At 36.1% G+C, this 14,165-nt stretch overlaps 1 protein-coding gene across 5 annotated transcripts in view; it reads left to right on the top strand.

The window, feature by feature from the left end:
- The window catches only part of LOC126469714 (glycogen debranching enzyme), a 204,835-nt gene that overhangs the window by 43,189 nt on the left and 147,481 nt on the right, over nt 1-14,165 (top strand). Inside the window, exon 1 of one of the 5 annotated variants that reach the window (XM_050096900.1) lies at nt 10,675-10,824. The exons of 2 other annotated variants lie outside the window; for them this stretch is intronic. In XM_050096900.1, coding sequence (XP_049952857.1) covers nt 10,690-10,824 — 135 coding nt within the window. In that variant the 5' untranslated portion in view covers nt 10,675-10,689. Of the gene's footprint in view, nt 1-10,674; nt 10,825-10,973; nt 11,064-11,199; nt 11,218-14,165 lie in introns of those variants that run through there. 2 more of the 5 variants (XM_050096901.1, XM_050096904.1) reach the window with 2 other exon arrangements.

Genomic DNA, 14,165 nt, shown 5'->3' with positions numbered 1-14,165 from the left:
TTGTTGACAATTTCAAATGGTGCAAGACATTTAAAATTCTGAGGAAAATAGGGGTAAGTTACTGGGGAGACAGGTAATATACAATATGTACAAGATCCGAGAAGGACTAATAAGAGTGGAGGACCAAGAACAGAGTGCTCTGATTAAAATGGATGTAAGACAGGGATGTAGTCTTTGGTCCCTATTGTTCAATCACTACATCAAAGAAGCACTGATGGAAATAAAGGAAAGGTCCAAGACTGGAATTAAAATACAAGGTGAAATAATATCAATGATAAGATTTGCTGATGACATTGCTATCCTCAGTGAAAGTGAAGATGAATTACAGGATCTGCTGAATGGCACGAACAGACTACTGAGTACAGAATATGGATTGAGAGTAAATCAAAGAAAGACAAAAGTAATGAAACTGACTGACTGGCAGTTTTCTCCTGCCTGTACACCAGTAAAGTCATATGGTGACATGAACTGCTGGAAGTTGTTGGATTATAAATCACTCAAATTCCTTGAGATGGCTATTTATAGCTGAAATCTTTATCTGTAAGAATAATAAAAAACCAATGGCATTGTGACTGATTTCACTGTGCACAATGGTTCTGTATGGACTCAAAGTTGGTGATGAACTACCTACATGATGTTCAGAATGGACACAAGATACTTTCCTTAGAGCATGTTTCTGTGTAATGAAGATTTTGTGATCACGTATACACAGGCAATGACTGCAGCTGTGGTGCATACTGTTGTTACTGCATCAAATAAAAGCTTTGGATATCTTGCTTTGTTTAACATTGTTAATCTTCCCAGAAAGATTCCTGCTCTGATGTGGTGGCATATTCATGTGGCAGTCATTTGTAATTGCTTCTTATACCCTTCATTCTATCATGTACTCTGCCTTATGAGTGGACTCATTGGTGTAACAAGCATACTGAGTGACGTACTGTCCAGGAATACATCACATAAATGAAACAGTCTCTGTAACAAGCTAAATGTCAAACATGTTGAATATCCTGACATCTGTCAAATCTGAAAATCTACTGATGTCTTATCACCTGACATGAAACACGTACTAAACTCTCACATTTAGGTCACCTATGTATTGACAAAACATCCTTCAGTTCTCTAGTAAATAATGACATTACACTAATAATACTTTTGGTGTCCAATTTGAGCAGCTGAAAATGTTTTTGCTGTAATGGCTGGGGGAGGGGGGGGGGGGATGTGTGGATTGCACTACGTTAGGTGGTGAACTGGTTTGTTAGTATCAGGAGCCAATAGTTCATCACACCAAGCAGGGTGGTAGTGGAGCAGTGGTTGGAAGCCTGGTAGCTTTCTGGAATATCAACATGAAAACATTATTGATTAAACATACATTTTATTAATGAACACAGTGCAACAATCATAACAAATATTTGTGGTGGCACTGCCCTCCAGAGCTGCTTCTGTAGACAGTGGGTGTGCAGGCACTGAGCTAAGCAGGCTGCTTGCAGTTTCCAGCAGCTTCCTGTGCTGCTTGCCTGGAGGAGCAGTGATGCCAGTGACTCAGCATAAACGTGAGGTGCACTTGTCAGCTCGACTGTGTGTGTGTGTGCCGACTGGATACAGCTCAGGGCAGGATGCAGCAGTAGGCACAGAATCCTATTTTAGACCGTGTAGAGGAAGACAGCCCTCAGCAGTAGTGCCCGCCCTTGCAAGCGGAGGCAGAGAGTGACAGAATGCCCACGCAAGCAGAGGTAGTTAGGTGGCTGCACCATCCCAGTCTTGAACAGGAGGCTTCCAAGGCAGGAGGCAGGCAGGGACAGGAAGTTGGTTTGGAGGCGACCCACCAGCTGGAAGGCATTAACTCCACAACATCAGACTCAGAGCCAGTAATAAGCCTACTGTTAGTGGAGGCCAATTTGTGTGGTGGCCACTTTTAGATTCGTGTCAACTCATAGACTGGTTTGAACCTTCCTCAAGGCTTGTGGTTGCCAGACTGCATCCATATATCTAAAAATGAAGGATATTTATATGAGCTTCGTGCGTACCTGTTTTGCCAAGGCCTCGGTTCCCGTCATCTAGCACCAACAGAGCGCATGGCTCGGGCATGAAGTATTCGGGCCTCCACACCACAGTGGTTCTGTCTTTCTGCTGTGTTGTTGTTGTTATGATGTTGATCCCTCCCCTAGCTTGCAAATGTGGTAATTGCCTTGCATTGTAGTGGCAGTTCTTGTTGTATCAGCAGGCCGCCCCTGATATAAAAGCATTTAGTCAGCTCTGGTCCAACCCGCTTCTATGGCCACTTGCTTTAGCCATGGCAGGGTTCTTATTTTAATCATTATCACAAAAAATAGTGCCAATGAAAATCATGTTTGCACATATTACTGTGGTCGTGTTTCTGAACAGGCCTGAGCTGTTCATTGAAAGATCATTGAAATACTAAATGAAATACATTGTGATATTCAAAGACCATTTTGACCAGGTTTAATGCCTGCCAAAGTGTTTGTGCATGTATGTATTAAAATGTGTTACGTAGTGTTTGAAACACTTTCTTGAAATTCTTACCAAGTGTGCAGCATGTGCTTCATTTGTGTCAAGTATTGTGTCACAAGTGACAAATCAATGCAGTCATTTCCACAAAACTTTATTGACAAAGTTTTCTTATAAGATGGTTACTGTGTTCAGAAATTATATTTACTGATGGCTGGAAAAAATCTTAAGTTATTATTTCTAACTTGATGTACAGATATTCTTCAGAGATATTTGTTATGTGAATTTTCTTTGCATAAGGATGTTATGACTCATGATTAGATCTGATAAGAATAACAAATTGGACTGTAACTGTAATATCAAGTTGATGCTAATTTACTGACTCAAATAAACACAATTCAAGATTTGTACATCTTCACTTACAAAATTACCAATCAGTTCTACTGCTTAACTCCTCCTTGAAAATCCTGTAACAGATTTTGTATGCAAGTGCAATAACACATTTATAAAAAAAAAATACTTAGTTTCAATTAGTATTTCAAAAGTGTCCCTCCACAGAATGTATATAAAAAGAAATTTGAACTGAGAAAACTAATAAATTATGAGACAGAACTGCTGGCAGAATTTAGGTCGAGGAGCTCAAATGTGTAATACCTCCAATAGACACACACAAAAGTGAAAAACTAGCAAACTACCTTGTCTCGTCTACTCTCTCTGATGCCTTCCAGTTCATCTTTATCTACCCTTGCCCTTTACTACAGAGGGGTCTCTGTCATCCTTAGGTCTGAGTGTTCCGTCCTTCCTTTTTAACCTTCCCCAACCTATACATTTCTCCTCCCAGACAAAGCAACTATTAGTTCTGAAGCACGTAGTGTATCACAATTCCTTTTCTATGTCTTTGTCAACAGTACTACACATTTCATCTGCTGAATGTAAGCACTGGAGAACAATGTTGTCTCATAGTTTATAGTCTCCACAGAATATGCTGTTTTTTTTCTTTTTTTTTCAATTAGTTAACATAAAAGTTAAATGAGGAAATGTTGATAAACTATATTTTCTATGACTTGTCAAAAGAACATGACATATAAGAAGATGTACTAATGTTTCTTCCACAATTCCTAAATGAAATGGTCGTCATGTATGTGGAATAAGACAAAAATCTGAAACATATTTTTATACATAATAGGGTAAATGTAACAAGTCAGTAAATAATAGATGGATTGAGTTGTCAAAAGGCATGTAAACAAGATTAGGAACTTTGCTAACTTTCAGATGAATCCACACACTCTCCCTCTCCTCCCTCCCCCTCCCCCTCCCCTTCCCCCTCCCTCTCCCCCCGTACAGTTACATTGTTCCAGATGACTGCATTGTGCTGGCACAGTGACTCAACAGCAGTTATTTACAATGGTCACATAACTGCAGTGCAGATATAGTCAAATTGTTCATTACACTCATATTATTAATAATATATACATCAGTTTATTCTGCTAAGAAATTAATCAATTGAACAGGTGGAGTTACCCAGCAATGAATCTTTTAGGCTCCACTGAAAGACATCTTGTCATCCAGCGTCACATGACAACATTTGGATGCGAGTCGGAGAGGCATTAGGTGAGCACACCACAGGCCTCTACAGGACTTTCTAGACATTGGAGTTGCCACTCCTTCTTCTAGTAGCTCTACTGTTTGTATCATAAAGCTGAGTGGACCCAATATACTGTAGTTTTCCCACTATGGAAAACTCAATGGCAGTACTGGGCATCGAATCCAGGTCCTCCGCATGGTAGCCAGCCGCCAGATTACTTAGCTACAGTGGTGGACCAGGCTTCTCTAAAACTAAACTTTATTAGTAACTAAACTATAATTGCTGGTGGCAAGTAATTGAAAATGTAAGTTTCTAAGTAATGGACACCTTTCTGAAACAAAGTAACTGACTTTAATGTAAATCCTTATTCTTATTTCTAGAATTGATTCCATGAACTGAGTTGTTGGTTTGAAAACAGACATACTATTTACGGCAAATTTGAATAAGGAATAAATGTATTTAAAATCTGTAGTTAGTAACTCCACTTCCTTGAACAAGCCTCTGCAGGACAGTCTGAATTCCCATACAAATAATTGATGATGCACACGTCTGCAGTCACAAAACCTCAGCTTGGCTTGATGACTCCCCCCCCCCCCCCCCCCCAAAATAAATTGTGGTGTATGGAATTATGGAATTAAAATGGGCCAGCTTTTTTTTATTTTTATATCACCTATTTCTAAGAACAACCACAGTGGAAATAAAGATTTATTTAGGTCCTTCAGCAATTCTGTGGTATGCTCCTCCCAACTGAATTTATCATCAAGTTGTTGTCCCAAGAATTAAATACTGTCAATCTTTTCTCTCTGCTTGTCATCACATTTTAGGTATATGTTAGGAGGAAACCTCTTAAAAGTTCTGAATTACATGTAACTTCCTCTTGGAGTTTAGAGACATATAATTGGCCATAAACCATATAGTAATTTACACAAAAATTTCATTAACTGCTGTTTTTAAATCTATAGAGTGTTTCACTATTCCTATTGCAGGCCTCAAGAAGTTGTAGAGGAAACTTAGTGGATAAAGTTTTAATAAGGTGCTGAAGTCCAGAAATGTACTATTTGATAAGTTTGAAGTTCACAATTATGACATCACATACCACTTTAGCCCCACAACAATAATTCCTATGAGACATTGGCACATTCCCAACTTGGAGGATCTATGTGGTGCTCCCTGGAGATGCAGGACTTTTAAGAGGACATCCTTTGTCTTGTAGAAGAAAACCTGATGATCAGTGCTCCAAACACTGCCCATGCCATGGGCTCCTGTAGAGAACCCAAGTCAAGAGCTCAATTTCTCCACTGTGTGTGTACTGTGAAGCAGGATATTTAAAAGTGGCCTGATCTTGAAACTTATCTTACATCCAAACTATACATTTCTGGATGTGGGTTCCTTATGAAAACCTTACCTATGATGTCTCCTCTACAACTGCCAGAAACCTGTAAAAGGAATTGTGTAACATGCTGCATACCTTAGTTACTATTTCGTGCAATGTCTGTACCATCTCCATATAAAACAAACATGGTGTCTCATAATGTTAGGTGATAAATAAAAGATAAAGACCCTAAATTGGAACTTCGTGGGACACCACATGTAGTTGTTTCCCAACTGGATAATGAGTGACAACTGAATACAGTACTATTTCTTATTTACTCTCTTTATGTCTTGTCAGAGACATTCGATTTGAACCATTTGGCTATATTTCCTGTTGCACCATAATATTCAAATTTACACAAGATAATATTGTGGTTTGTTCATTCAAACACCATTGACAGCTCATGTAGTATACCAGTGGTCTACAACTTATTGTCTAATGAGTTATGTACATTCTTGCTTTATGTGTAAACAGACTCCTCAATATTGGAACCCTTAAGAAATACAAACTGTGACTTTGACAATATATTATTTGTTGTGTATAAATAAGATAATGGACAGTCCATCATAGAATATAATTAACTTCTTATTCTTGTTTATGTGCATTATCAATAAGTCAGTGCCTCAGATATTCAGTGAGTTGTTACCTTTATTCCTAAATTATTTATTGTTTATAGTCTGATGGTTAAGAACATATTTTTGAGTATGAGGAATGAATCCATTTGTAATGTTATTGCTAACTGTTAATATAACCCAAATGAACACACTATTTTGCACATTTTGATGAGTGCCAATGTAGTTTTTTTAAATTTTTACAATAGTTACAAATTCATGGATTTTGTTATTTGACATAATTGATTTTATCACCTAGTAGCAGCTCTTCACAGTAAATAAAGACAGTCTTGATGAATAAGAGCCACTTGTAAATTACCATTTCTAAAATTTTTGAGAATGCTGGCAGAATCGAAAGTGGGAAGCAGCTTTATTGTATTCTGTGCCTTTTTTCTTATAGAGAGGCCTAACTCCAGGGTATTTGAATCGATGTTTCTATGAGGGATAACCAGTTTAACAAATAACATAACACGTTACTTAACTCAGAAGAGTATTAATTAATTTTGTAATATTTTTTCATAACTACTAGATTATTTTGGATTTTAAACATTTTGTATTGGAGATTGCTTCTTCTGGTGCAGTGATGATCATATTCATATTACAGAAGTTATTTATGATGCCTGGCCTGAGATATTCTATGACAGAATCTACTGAACTTCTTAGTGGACATTTCGTAACTGTTATTTAAATGATGTGATATATTGTAAGTAACGGTTATGAAATTTCTGTTAAGAAGTTCTGCAACAGTAGACACAACTACTACCAATGTATCATTTACTCTTATAGCTATCCATTTCTCCTCCTCCTCCTCCTCCTCCTCCTCTTCTTCTTCTTCTTCTTCTTCTTCTTCTTCTTCTTCTTCTTCTTCTTCTTCCTCCTCCTCCTCCTCCTCTTTGATTCTATACGGTCGCAGGTTTGAATCCTGCCTCGGGCATGGATGTGTGTGATGTCCTTAGGTTAGTTAGGTTTAAGTAGTTCTAAGTTCTAGGGGATTGATGACCTCAGATGTTAAGTCCCAGTGCTTAGAGCCATCCGAACCTTTTTTTTTTTTTTTTTTGCAAGATACCCTTATTCCTTGAGTAATCTGTGACTTCTTTGTAGGCTTTGGTCTGATTTGCATTACTTTTTGGGGGAAAACAATTTCCAAATAAGGTAAAAACTTCACCAATAAACGTGTTATATTTTTTGTTTCTGTCATTAATGCTGTATACATAGCTCCATTTCACATATTTGAGGAATATTCTACATGGGCCAGTCACATCAATGTTACCACCGCCTATGTTCAATGCCAATGTGCAATAACTATTTGCAGATGGCAGGTGACAGTACTAGCAATGGAGGGTGATTTATAAACAGATGAAAATTTCCTACTGCTTCTTGGTATACACTTACTATTACAAAGTAAGTTAAATATAAATTATTGTATGTGAAAAATGATTAGAGATAGTTTCATATTAAAGTAAAAGACAGTCATGTAAATGCTCAGTATGTTGCAGTATATTTCTCTGAAAAAGTCTTATAATTGTAAACTGAACCATTCCACACTGTAGTGAAAGATCATGGTTATGATCCTTGGAACTTGTAAATAACTGGTACTTTAACTGAAGGGAAGTTGGTAGGGATTTGCACTAAGAATAGACACAATAAAAGCCAGTCACACCCACACTGACTGCAACGTGTGACCCAAGGAAGAAAAGGTGTTTGCTAATTAGACAAACTGAGTTACTGTATAATGCGTAAGAAAGGAAGTAGGATAATTTGCACTGTCTACAGAAGAACTTGTCTGCTGGTACACTGTCCCAAGAAAATGTGTAACATTATAGGGGATTTTGGAGAGAGAAATACTCAACTAATAAAGCTTGCTTTAGATACAACAAAAAACTTTTTATTTTGATATACCTCATTTTAATCTGTATACCAATGTAAGATTTGGAAGCAGATATTTTCCTGTCACTTCCATGTACTACATTGCCTCTGAAAAATAAAGATTTTTGTTCAGTTCTAATCTGGTGCAAAGATTGAAATTCATGAGAAGGCTCAACATTAGTTAATGCTCAATCTAGGAACTTACCACTGTGTTTTTGCACATTGTTCAAACACACCAGACAAAAATCCAATTTCCTCTTAGTTTAAATTAGGTCTAACTTTCTAGGTTAAGACTGTAGAAAAACTGAGTCAATTTAGATGTTAGAAAAGGAAACTGGATTACAGGAAAATAGGATAAGTAATGTCAGTCAACAAAGAGTGCAAAAATTCCTAGGCAATGGCAAGTGATGGAAGCCAAAGCTGGAAATTCCAAATAAGATGTCAGAAAGATGCTTTTAAACTTACCTTTAGTGCATTATGATATGTACCCAGAAAAACAGCACAGCTAATTGCAAACTTCTCGCCTCAAGGTTTTTTTTCCAGATCAGGTGGTGTACAATTAAAAGCAAAAATATATTGGAAAGTAAGGAAAGAATTTCAAGGAGCGTCGAAACATGAGGAAATGTGGAACATCGGATTGTTGAAATATTTTATTCATGTAAAACAGACACTGTCGGCTTGTATTGCATGATGGCTATGGGAAAAGGATGTGCAGTGACAGAGATTAAATAGACAACCTTCAATTAAATGACTGGGCCAAATCTAAGAATAGATAATGGGAAAGAGGAAACATAGATTTCTGTACCGATAGATGAGGCATAGCAAGACCGGAAAAAACAGATACAGATCATGTAAAAACTCCCTGCTAGTCTACAAGAGATGAAACTCACTTATGTAGGCATTTTTTGTGTGACTTGGCTGTTAACATGTTGTGCATGTGATGATTGATAATATCAGCTTGTGCTTAAAAATGTTACTGTGTAATCTCTGATAAAGTGCATAGAAAAGAGAATCATTGCTCAGAAAATAGCAGTCTTTAGGTACAGAGTAGGTCCAAATGATATAAAAATACTATCTTTTTGCACATTTATGATGTATTAGATTTTACAAAGGAGTGGAAGTAGAATCCAGATCTCTTCCATTTCACCCATCTGTTCACACCAGTTGAATGACTTGGAATTTCTTTCTGCCCCCTTCCTTTCCCCTTCTGTTTCAAATGGCCAATTTAACCTTTGTGTCAGTTGCTACTAGCCACTGTCCACAAAACCTAAACATCCAGTTTCAAGGTCTGCTACTGCAACATTGATTTTTAATTTTACTGTAAGGCTTATTAGTGAACATTGAACATTCTACTGAGAGTGCATGATTTTCTGCCCACAAATGTCCCTGTGTTGTTAGTAATGAACTAAAGGGTGTTAAGTACCACATTTCAGCTGCAAATATTTTTACCTCAATCTGTGTTGAATAACTTATATGAAAAGAACAATCATTTTATCTGCAGTGGATATTTGTAGATTTAATTAATATGATTGTATTGTGGATACCAACATAATTTCCAAGGGTAAGAACAATCATAGTAAACTTTTAAATAAATCATAAAAAATGTTGAGACACATGAAAGAAAATAATTCTTTAACATAGAGAAAAATTGTTTGAGTTAAGGCACTGTATAGATTTGATAGCATATTTTTCAAAAACTGCAGTGGGTAGGGTCCTTGAAGAAGAGTCGTATGATCATAAATATAAAGTTCAGAACTTATGTTTGGCTAATATTTGTGCAGGTGAAGCATAGAAAGTTTCATTATGATTGACTGTTGAAAAAAATCATATTAGTTGGGATAATGGGTTGTCTATTGGAGAAGTGTACCAAGTAAATCACCTTCATCGGGGCTGTGACTAATAAAACTTTAATGGTTCAGCAGCATTCACCTGCCCATATTTGTTGAACCGTGGTTCATAATTCTGTTTTTTGTTTGAAGTAACTGTATTTATGATGGAGAAGTAGAAAACTTTGCTTAGGTTTTATTGACAGTGTACTTCTTGTGTATGTTGGGTAATTTTCTTATGGAACAGCCGATACTGGTGTGTTTTACAGTTATTAACAAGTTACTTGTAAGAATGTCATTTTATGTGGACTACAGTTCCTAATTTTCCCATTTTCTGGATCAACAGTCTCTCTCTCTCTCTCTCTCTCTTTCTCTCTCTTTTGTTGTTGTTATATTATTACTCCTATCCACTACAATTTTCATGCGTTCAGGTTGTTGTGTAATTACTTTTCTATCTGTTTTCTGTTGCACTGTACTGATGCAGAATACTGCGTGAAAGTGTCTTTGTTATTCTATCTTCTTTTAAAAGATTGGTCTGTATTTCTTAGTTAATTTATTTTCTTAATTGTATGTTATTCAGATAAAATATTAATGACTTGTATTAAATGTATGTAACATTTACTAATCCAAATAAAAATAAAATTATGTTAACATTGGCTTAAGTAAATGAAATGCCTCAACACTTACATCATCATCTGTAAATTACGGTAGTTTATTTTTAATTGTATTTTTCATTATGTCACGTTTGCATTGATTATTTCAGTTTTCATAAATAACTTGACACTCACGCTGCTTCAAGTGTCATTTAGGGTTATCTGTACTGATAAGGGGTATTTACAGTTATGTGTAAGATCTGTTATTTTATTTTCATAGTATTCACTGTGTAACCACAGTCATAACACTATCAAAGGAATATTATTTGAGCTCTTTTGTTTAAACTTGTGTCTAATATAGTTGTGTGAAATGTTTGATGCTAAATTAGCAATAATGAAATTAATAGTGTATTTGGGAACATTTTTTAAGAAAGTTCAAGATAATGTTTCATTTCTAACTGTTTACCTGCTTGAAGGATTTTGTTACAAGAAAATCAAGAAGTGTGTAAGTACCAGAACTGGTTCTCATTGTGACTGGAGGAACATGATATGCCAGGTGTCACGGTAACAGTGATACTGTTCACTTTGTCTCCCTTGTTCTATTCATTTCTGGGAGGCCGGTTGTAAGATATTATATTACACCAGGAACTGAGCTCTAGAGAAGAATTAATGTCACATCCCAAGTCTTATGAAACAACAGTAACACTGAAAATTCAGTTGTGCTGCTGCCTTAGTTGCAATAAGGTAGCTAGGCATTCTGAGTTCTATTTTTTTTTTCCCCTCTGTGTGTCATGAATCGAGTACAGTGTTGACGTATGTACAGCTTTTATTTTAGTTAAAGAAAACTGTTCTGAAAGTGTGTGGATTTTGCTTTTGTGTGACTGGAGATCATATCAAGGTTTGTTTTTTCTTATCATAACTTTTAAGCAAATTTTGTTTAATTTTATTCTCTGCAAAAATGGCTTTTGACAGTCAACAATTGCAAAAGTAATGGTTTTGTTTTCTACATTAAATAATTTACTGTAACTAGCTCAGAATTTTTGTTTGCACCAGATAAATTCTGCAAATAAAAATCTTGACCTGCACCAGCAAATGTTATTGATGTTACAAATGACACCAATAATATTTTTGCTAATCATTTGCTACATAACCTTCACATGGATTGCCTTTATTATCTAGTATGTATAGTTTTGTTATGGATGAACATATAACTGGTTGGAGGTGGGCAGGGGTGGAGTGGGGGTGGAGGGGAATAATTATATGGCTAACTACCAACACTAGCTTGAGTTTTACTAATGTATTTCTCTCTGTCAAGCCTTAAAATTCTTCTAAATTTATACTTTCTTTTATCTGCATAGCATTGGCAAGAAATCTTTCAGGTTAGGCTGCACGAAGTTAGATTTACATTTTATTGCTCTGTGTCTCATAATCAGGAAGTATATTTTTATAATAAGCTGGATCAGAGGAGGAATTTGCAGGGGGAAATGAGGTAAGGTGGTGATGTCAACATTGAGTTGTATCCATTTAATTTGTGTACAATGTAAGTGAGGCAGTGAAATTTGATGATGTTCACAAACAGTGCAACTTCTACTGTGCAAGTGGTATTGCACCATTCAATTTTGAGAATTCTTTTTTTATTTTTTTAAGACCATTCAATTAGTTTGGTGTATAGATCAACATTGTACTGAACAGCAAAATGTGTAAATTTGCTTATAACAGTGAATTAAATAGAAATTTGTCAGCAGATTTTCACAGGGCTCAGTTATTTAACTGAACACTGCATAGAAGAAAGGCTATCACAAAAACACAGTATTAGTAATATCATAATCTAATATTCCATTTGAATGGTTTTAGCTTGAGACTGTGGTTTGACACACTGCATGAAATGAATATGCATTTGCTCCGGAGTCGAAGGAAAGTCAAATGAAAAAATGAATTGTTTTGAATGTGAAAGTGTTATAAAATATAATTTTTCAACACAATGTCAGTCAAACTAAACAGAACATCTCCAGCACTTTTATTGCACGGCTTGTGCCTTTTCTTCCAATGACTTATTGAATATGCCAAATATGTTGAAGTTACTGGAAGGAAAGACAGGTGAATATTATGAATGAGCCAGATGTGCAAAATATGGGTTACTGTTGGCCAAAACTATTTCACTGGTAGTATGGAAGTTTGTCTGTTGCATTGAAAACTTATTCTTGTGTGTGATAAATAATACTGTTTAAAGTGGCTGACAAGAATCTTCTTTTCATCTATTCATGATGCACTAATATTTACCTTTCTAGATGCAGTACTGTATGATAGCATGAAAGGAATTTCAAGAGTGTTTTTCTATAACCTTCTTTTCTGATGGTCATGTTCAAAGTTACATGGAATGTTTCCAGTCAATGTTAGTGGACTCACACTATGGCCTAGTGACAAGTCTTGCAACGAATTAACTTTTTGCGGCTGGGGTTCACAGTTACTTAAATTATTTTAAAGAACATTATGTTCCTCTTTGACTGTAAAACAATGTTGACCTTCTGACCATTATCAAGTTCTTGTTCACAGTGCTCCCCTTGGTAAGGGCTACATGGCCAAAATTGCAATAGTGCGTTTGCACTGATGACCTCACTGTTGAGCACCATCTACATACTACCACCACCAAATAGTGTGTTTTATGAATAAATAGTTTTACAATCACATGCAACCATGATGTCCTTCAAAATAACTTTGCAAGGAAGCCATCACATTCTTTTTCTAAGCAGTGCAACAGTGCATTGTGGTCTTGTAGACTTAACTTCCTAAGCTGAGAACTCAACTTGCTTGGTTCACGTCTTACTAGGAAATTGTGATGTTCAAGCACACCATCGTGTGCTGATCCATGATGAATTTTTAAATTTCCTTCAGTTTCATTCAGTGACAATAAGTGACATTACTTCCAAGTGTTACAACATTAACCAAGTCAGTATGCCCAATTGGTATGAAGAATATCCGCTGTTAAAGTCAAACCATTTACTTATTTCAATTTACTTCTTACACTAATTTCTGTAACAGACGGGTATCATCACACTGGATCTCTCTGAATTTCAATTGGTTTCATTCTTTCATTGCTCAATTCTTAAGTGGAATGGCCATACTTATAATAGTGCTGTAACTGAGTTTACAAATCTGTATGCTTTTTCTACTTGTAGGAGGAGGCAGGTTGTCCCACAAGGTTCAATTTCCTGTCCACTCCTAGTCCTTATACAGGGTGTCCCACCAGGAATGGTCAATATTCAAGGATATGACAGGAACAATCATTTGAAGCAAAAAAACTCATGTGAACATAATTCCTATTCAGAATGGTTTCCGAGGTAGAACACATTTGATGTATATTGTTATTTGTTTTCTGTATTGTTCAATAGATCGTCAAGTTTACACATGTAAATATTTACAACAGTTAGTAAACATTACAACATGCATTTTATAAAGTGTCAGTTGAAAAATATGTATTTGTAGTAGTCATCTCTAAGCATTATCATGCTTGTCATGTTACAGCTGTTGTACAGTTCACAATAAATGTTTAAATATCCCACTGTCAACTTCAGTGCATTTGGGAACACATGTTGTGTTGCCTGTCTGAGTAGCTCTGCATGTTCCCAGATGAGGGCAGCAGTGTCCACGATGTGACCAAGCTGTTCATGTCACGTTTCACACTTTGTTTGTACACCTCAGACTTCATCCTACCCCATAAATAACAATCTTTCATGCATTTGGTAAAATGTACATTAAATGTTTTCCACCTTGGAAACCATTCAGAATAGTGCATATGTTCATATGATTTTTCTTTATTCAAATGAGCATTCCTGTCATAGATCTAAA

Source organism: Schistocerca serialis, chromosome 3, assembly GCF_023864345.2.
Source record: "Schistocerca serialis cubense isolate TAMUIC-IGC-003099 chromosome 3, iqSchSeri2.2, whole genome shotgun sequence".
Taxonomy (NCBI): Eukaryota; Metazoa; Arthropoda; class Insecta; order Orthoptera; family Acrididae; genus Schistocerca; species Schistocerca serialis.
The sequence above is the reverse complement of the archived record's forward strand: the minus strand, read 5'-3'. Positions and strand labels throughout refer to the sequence as shown.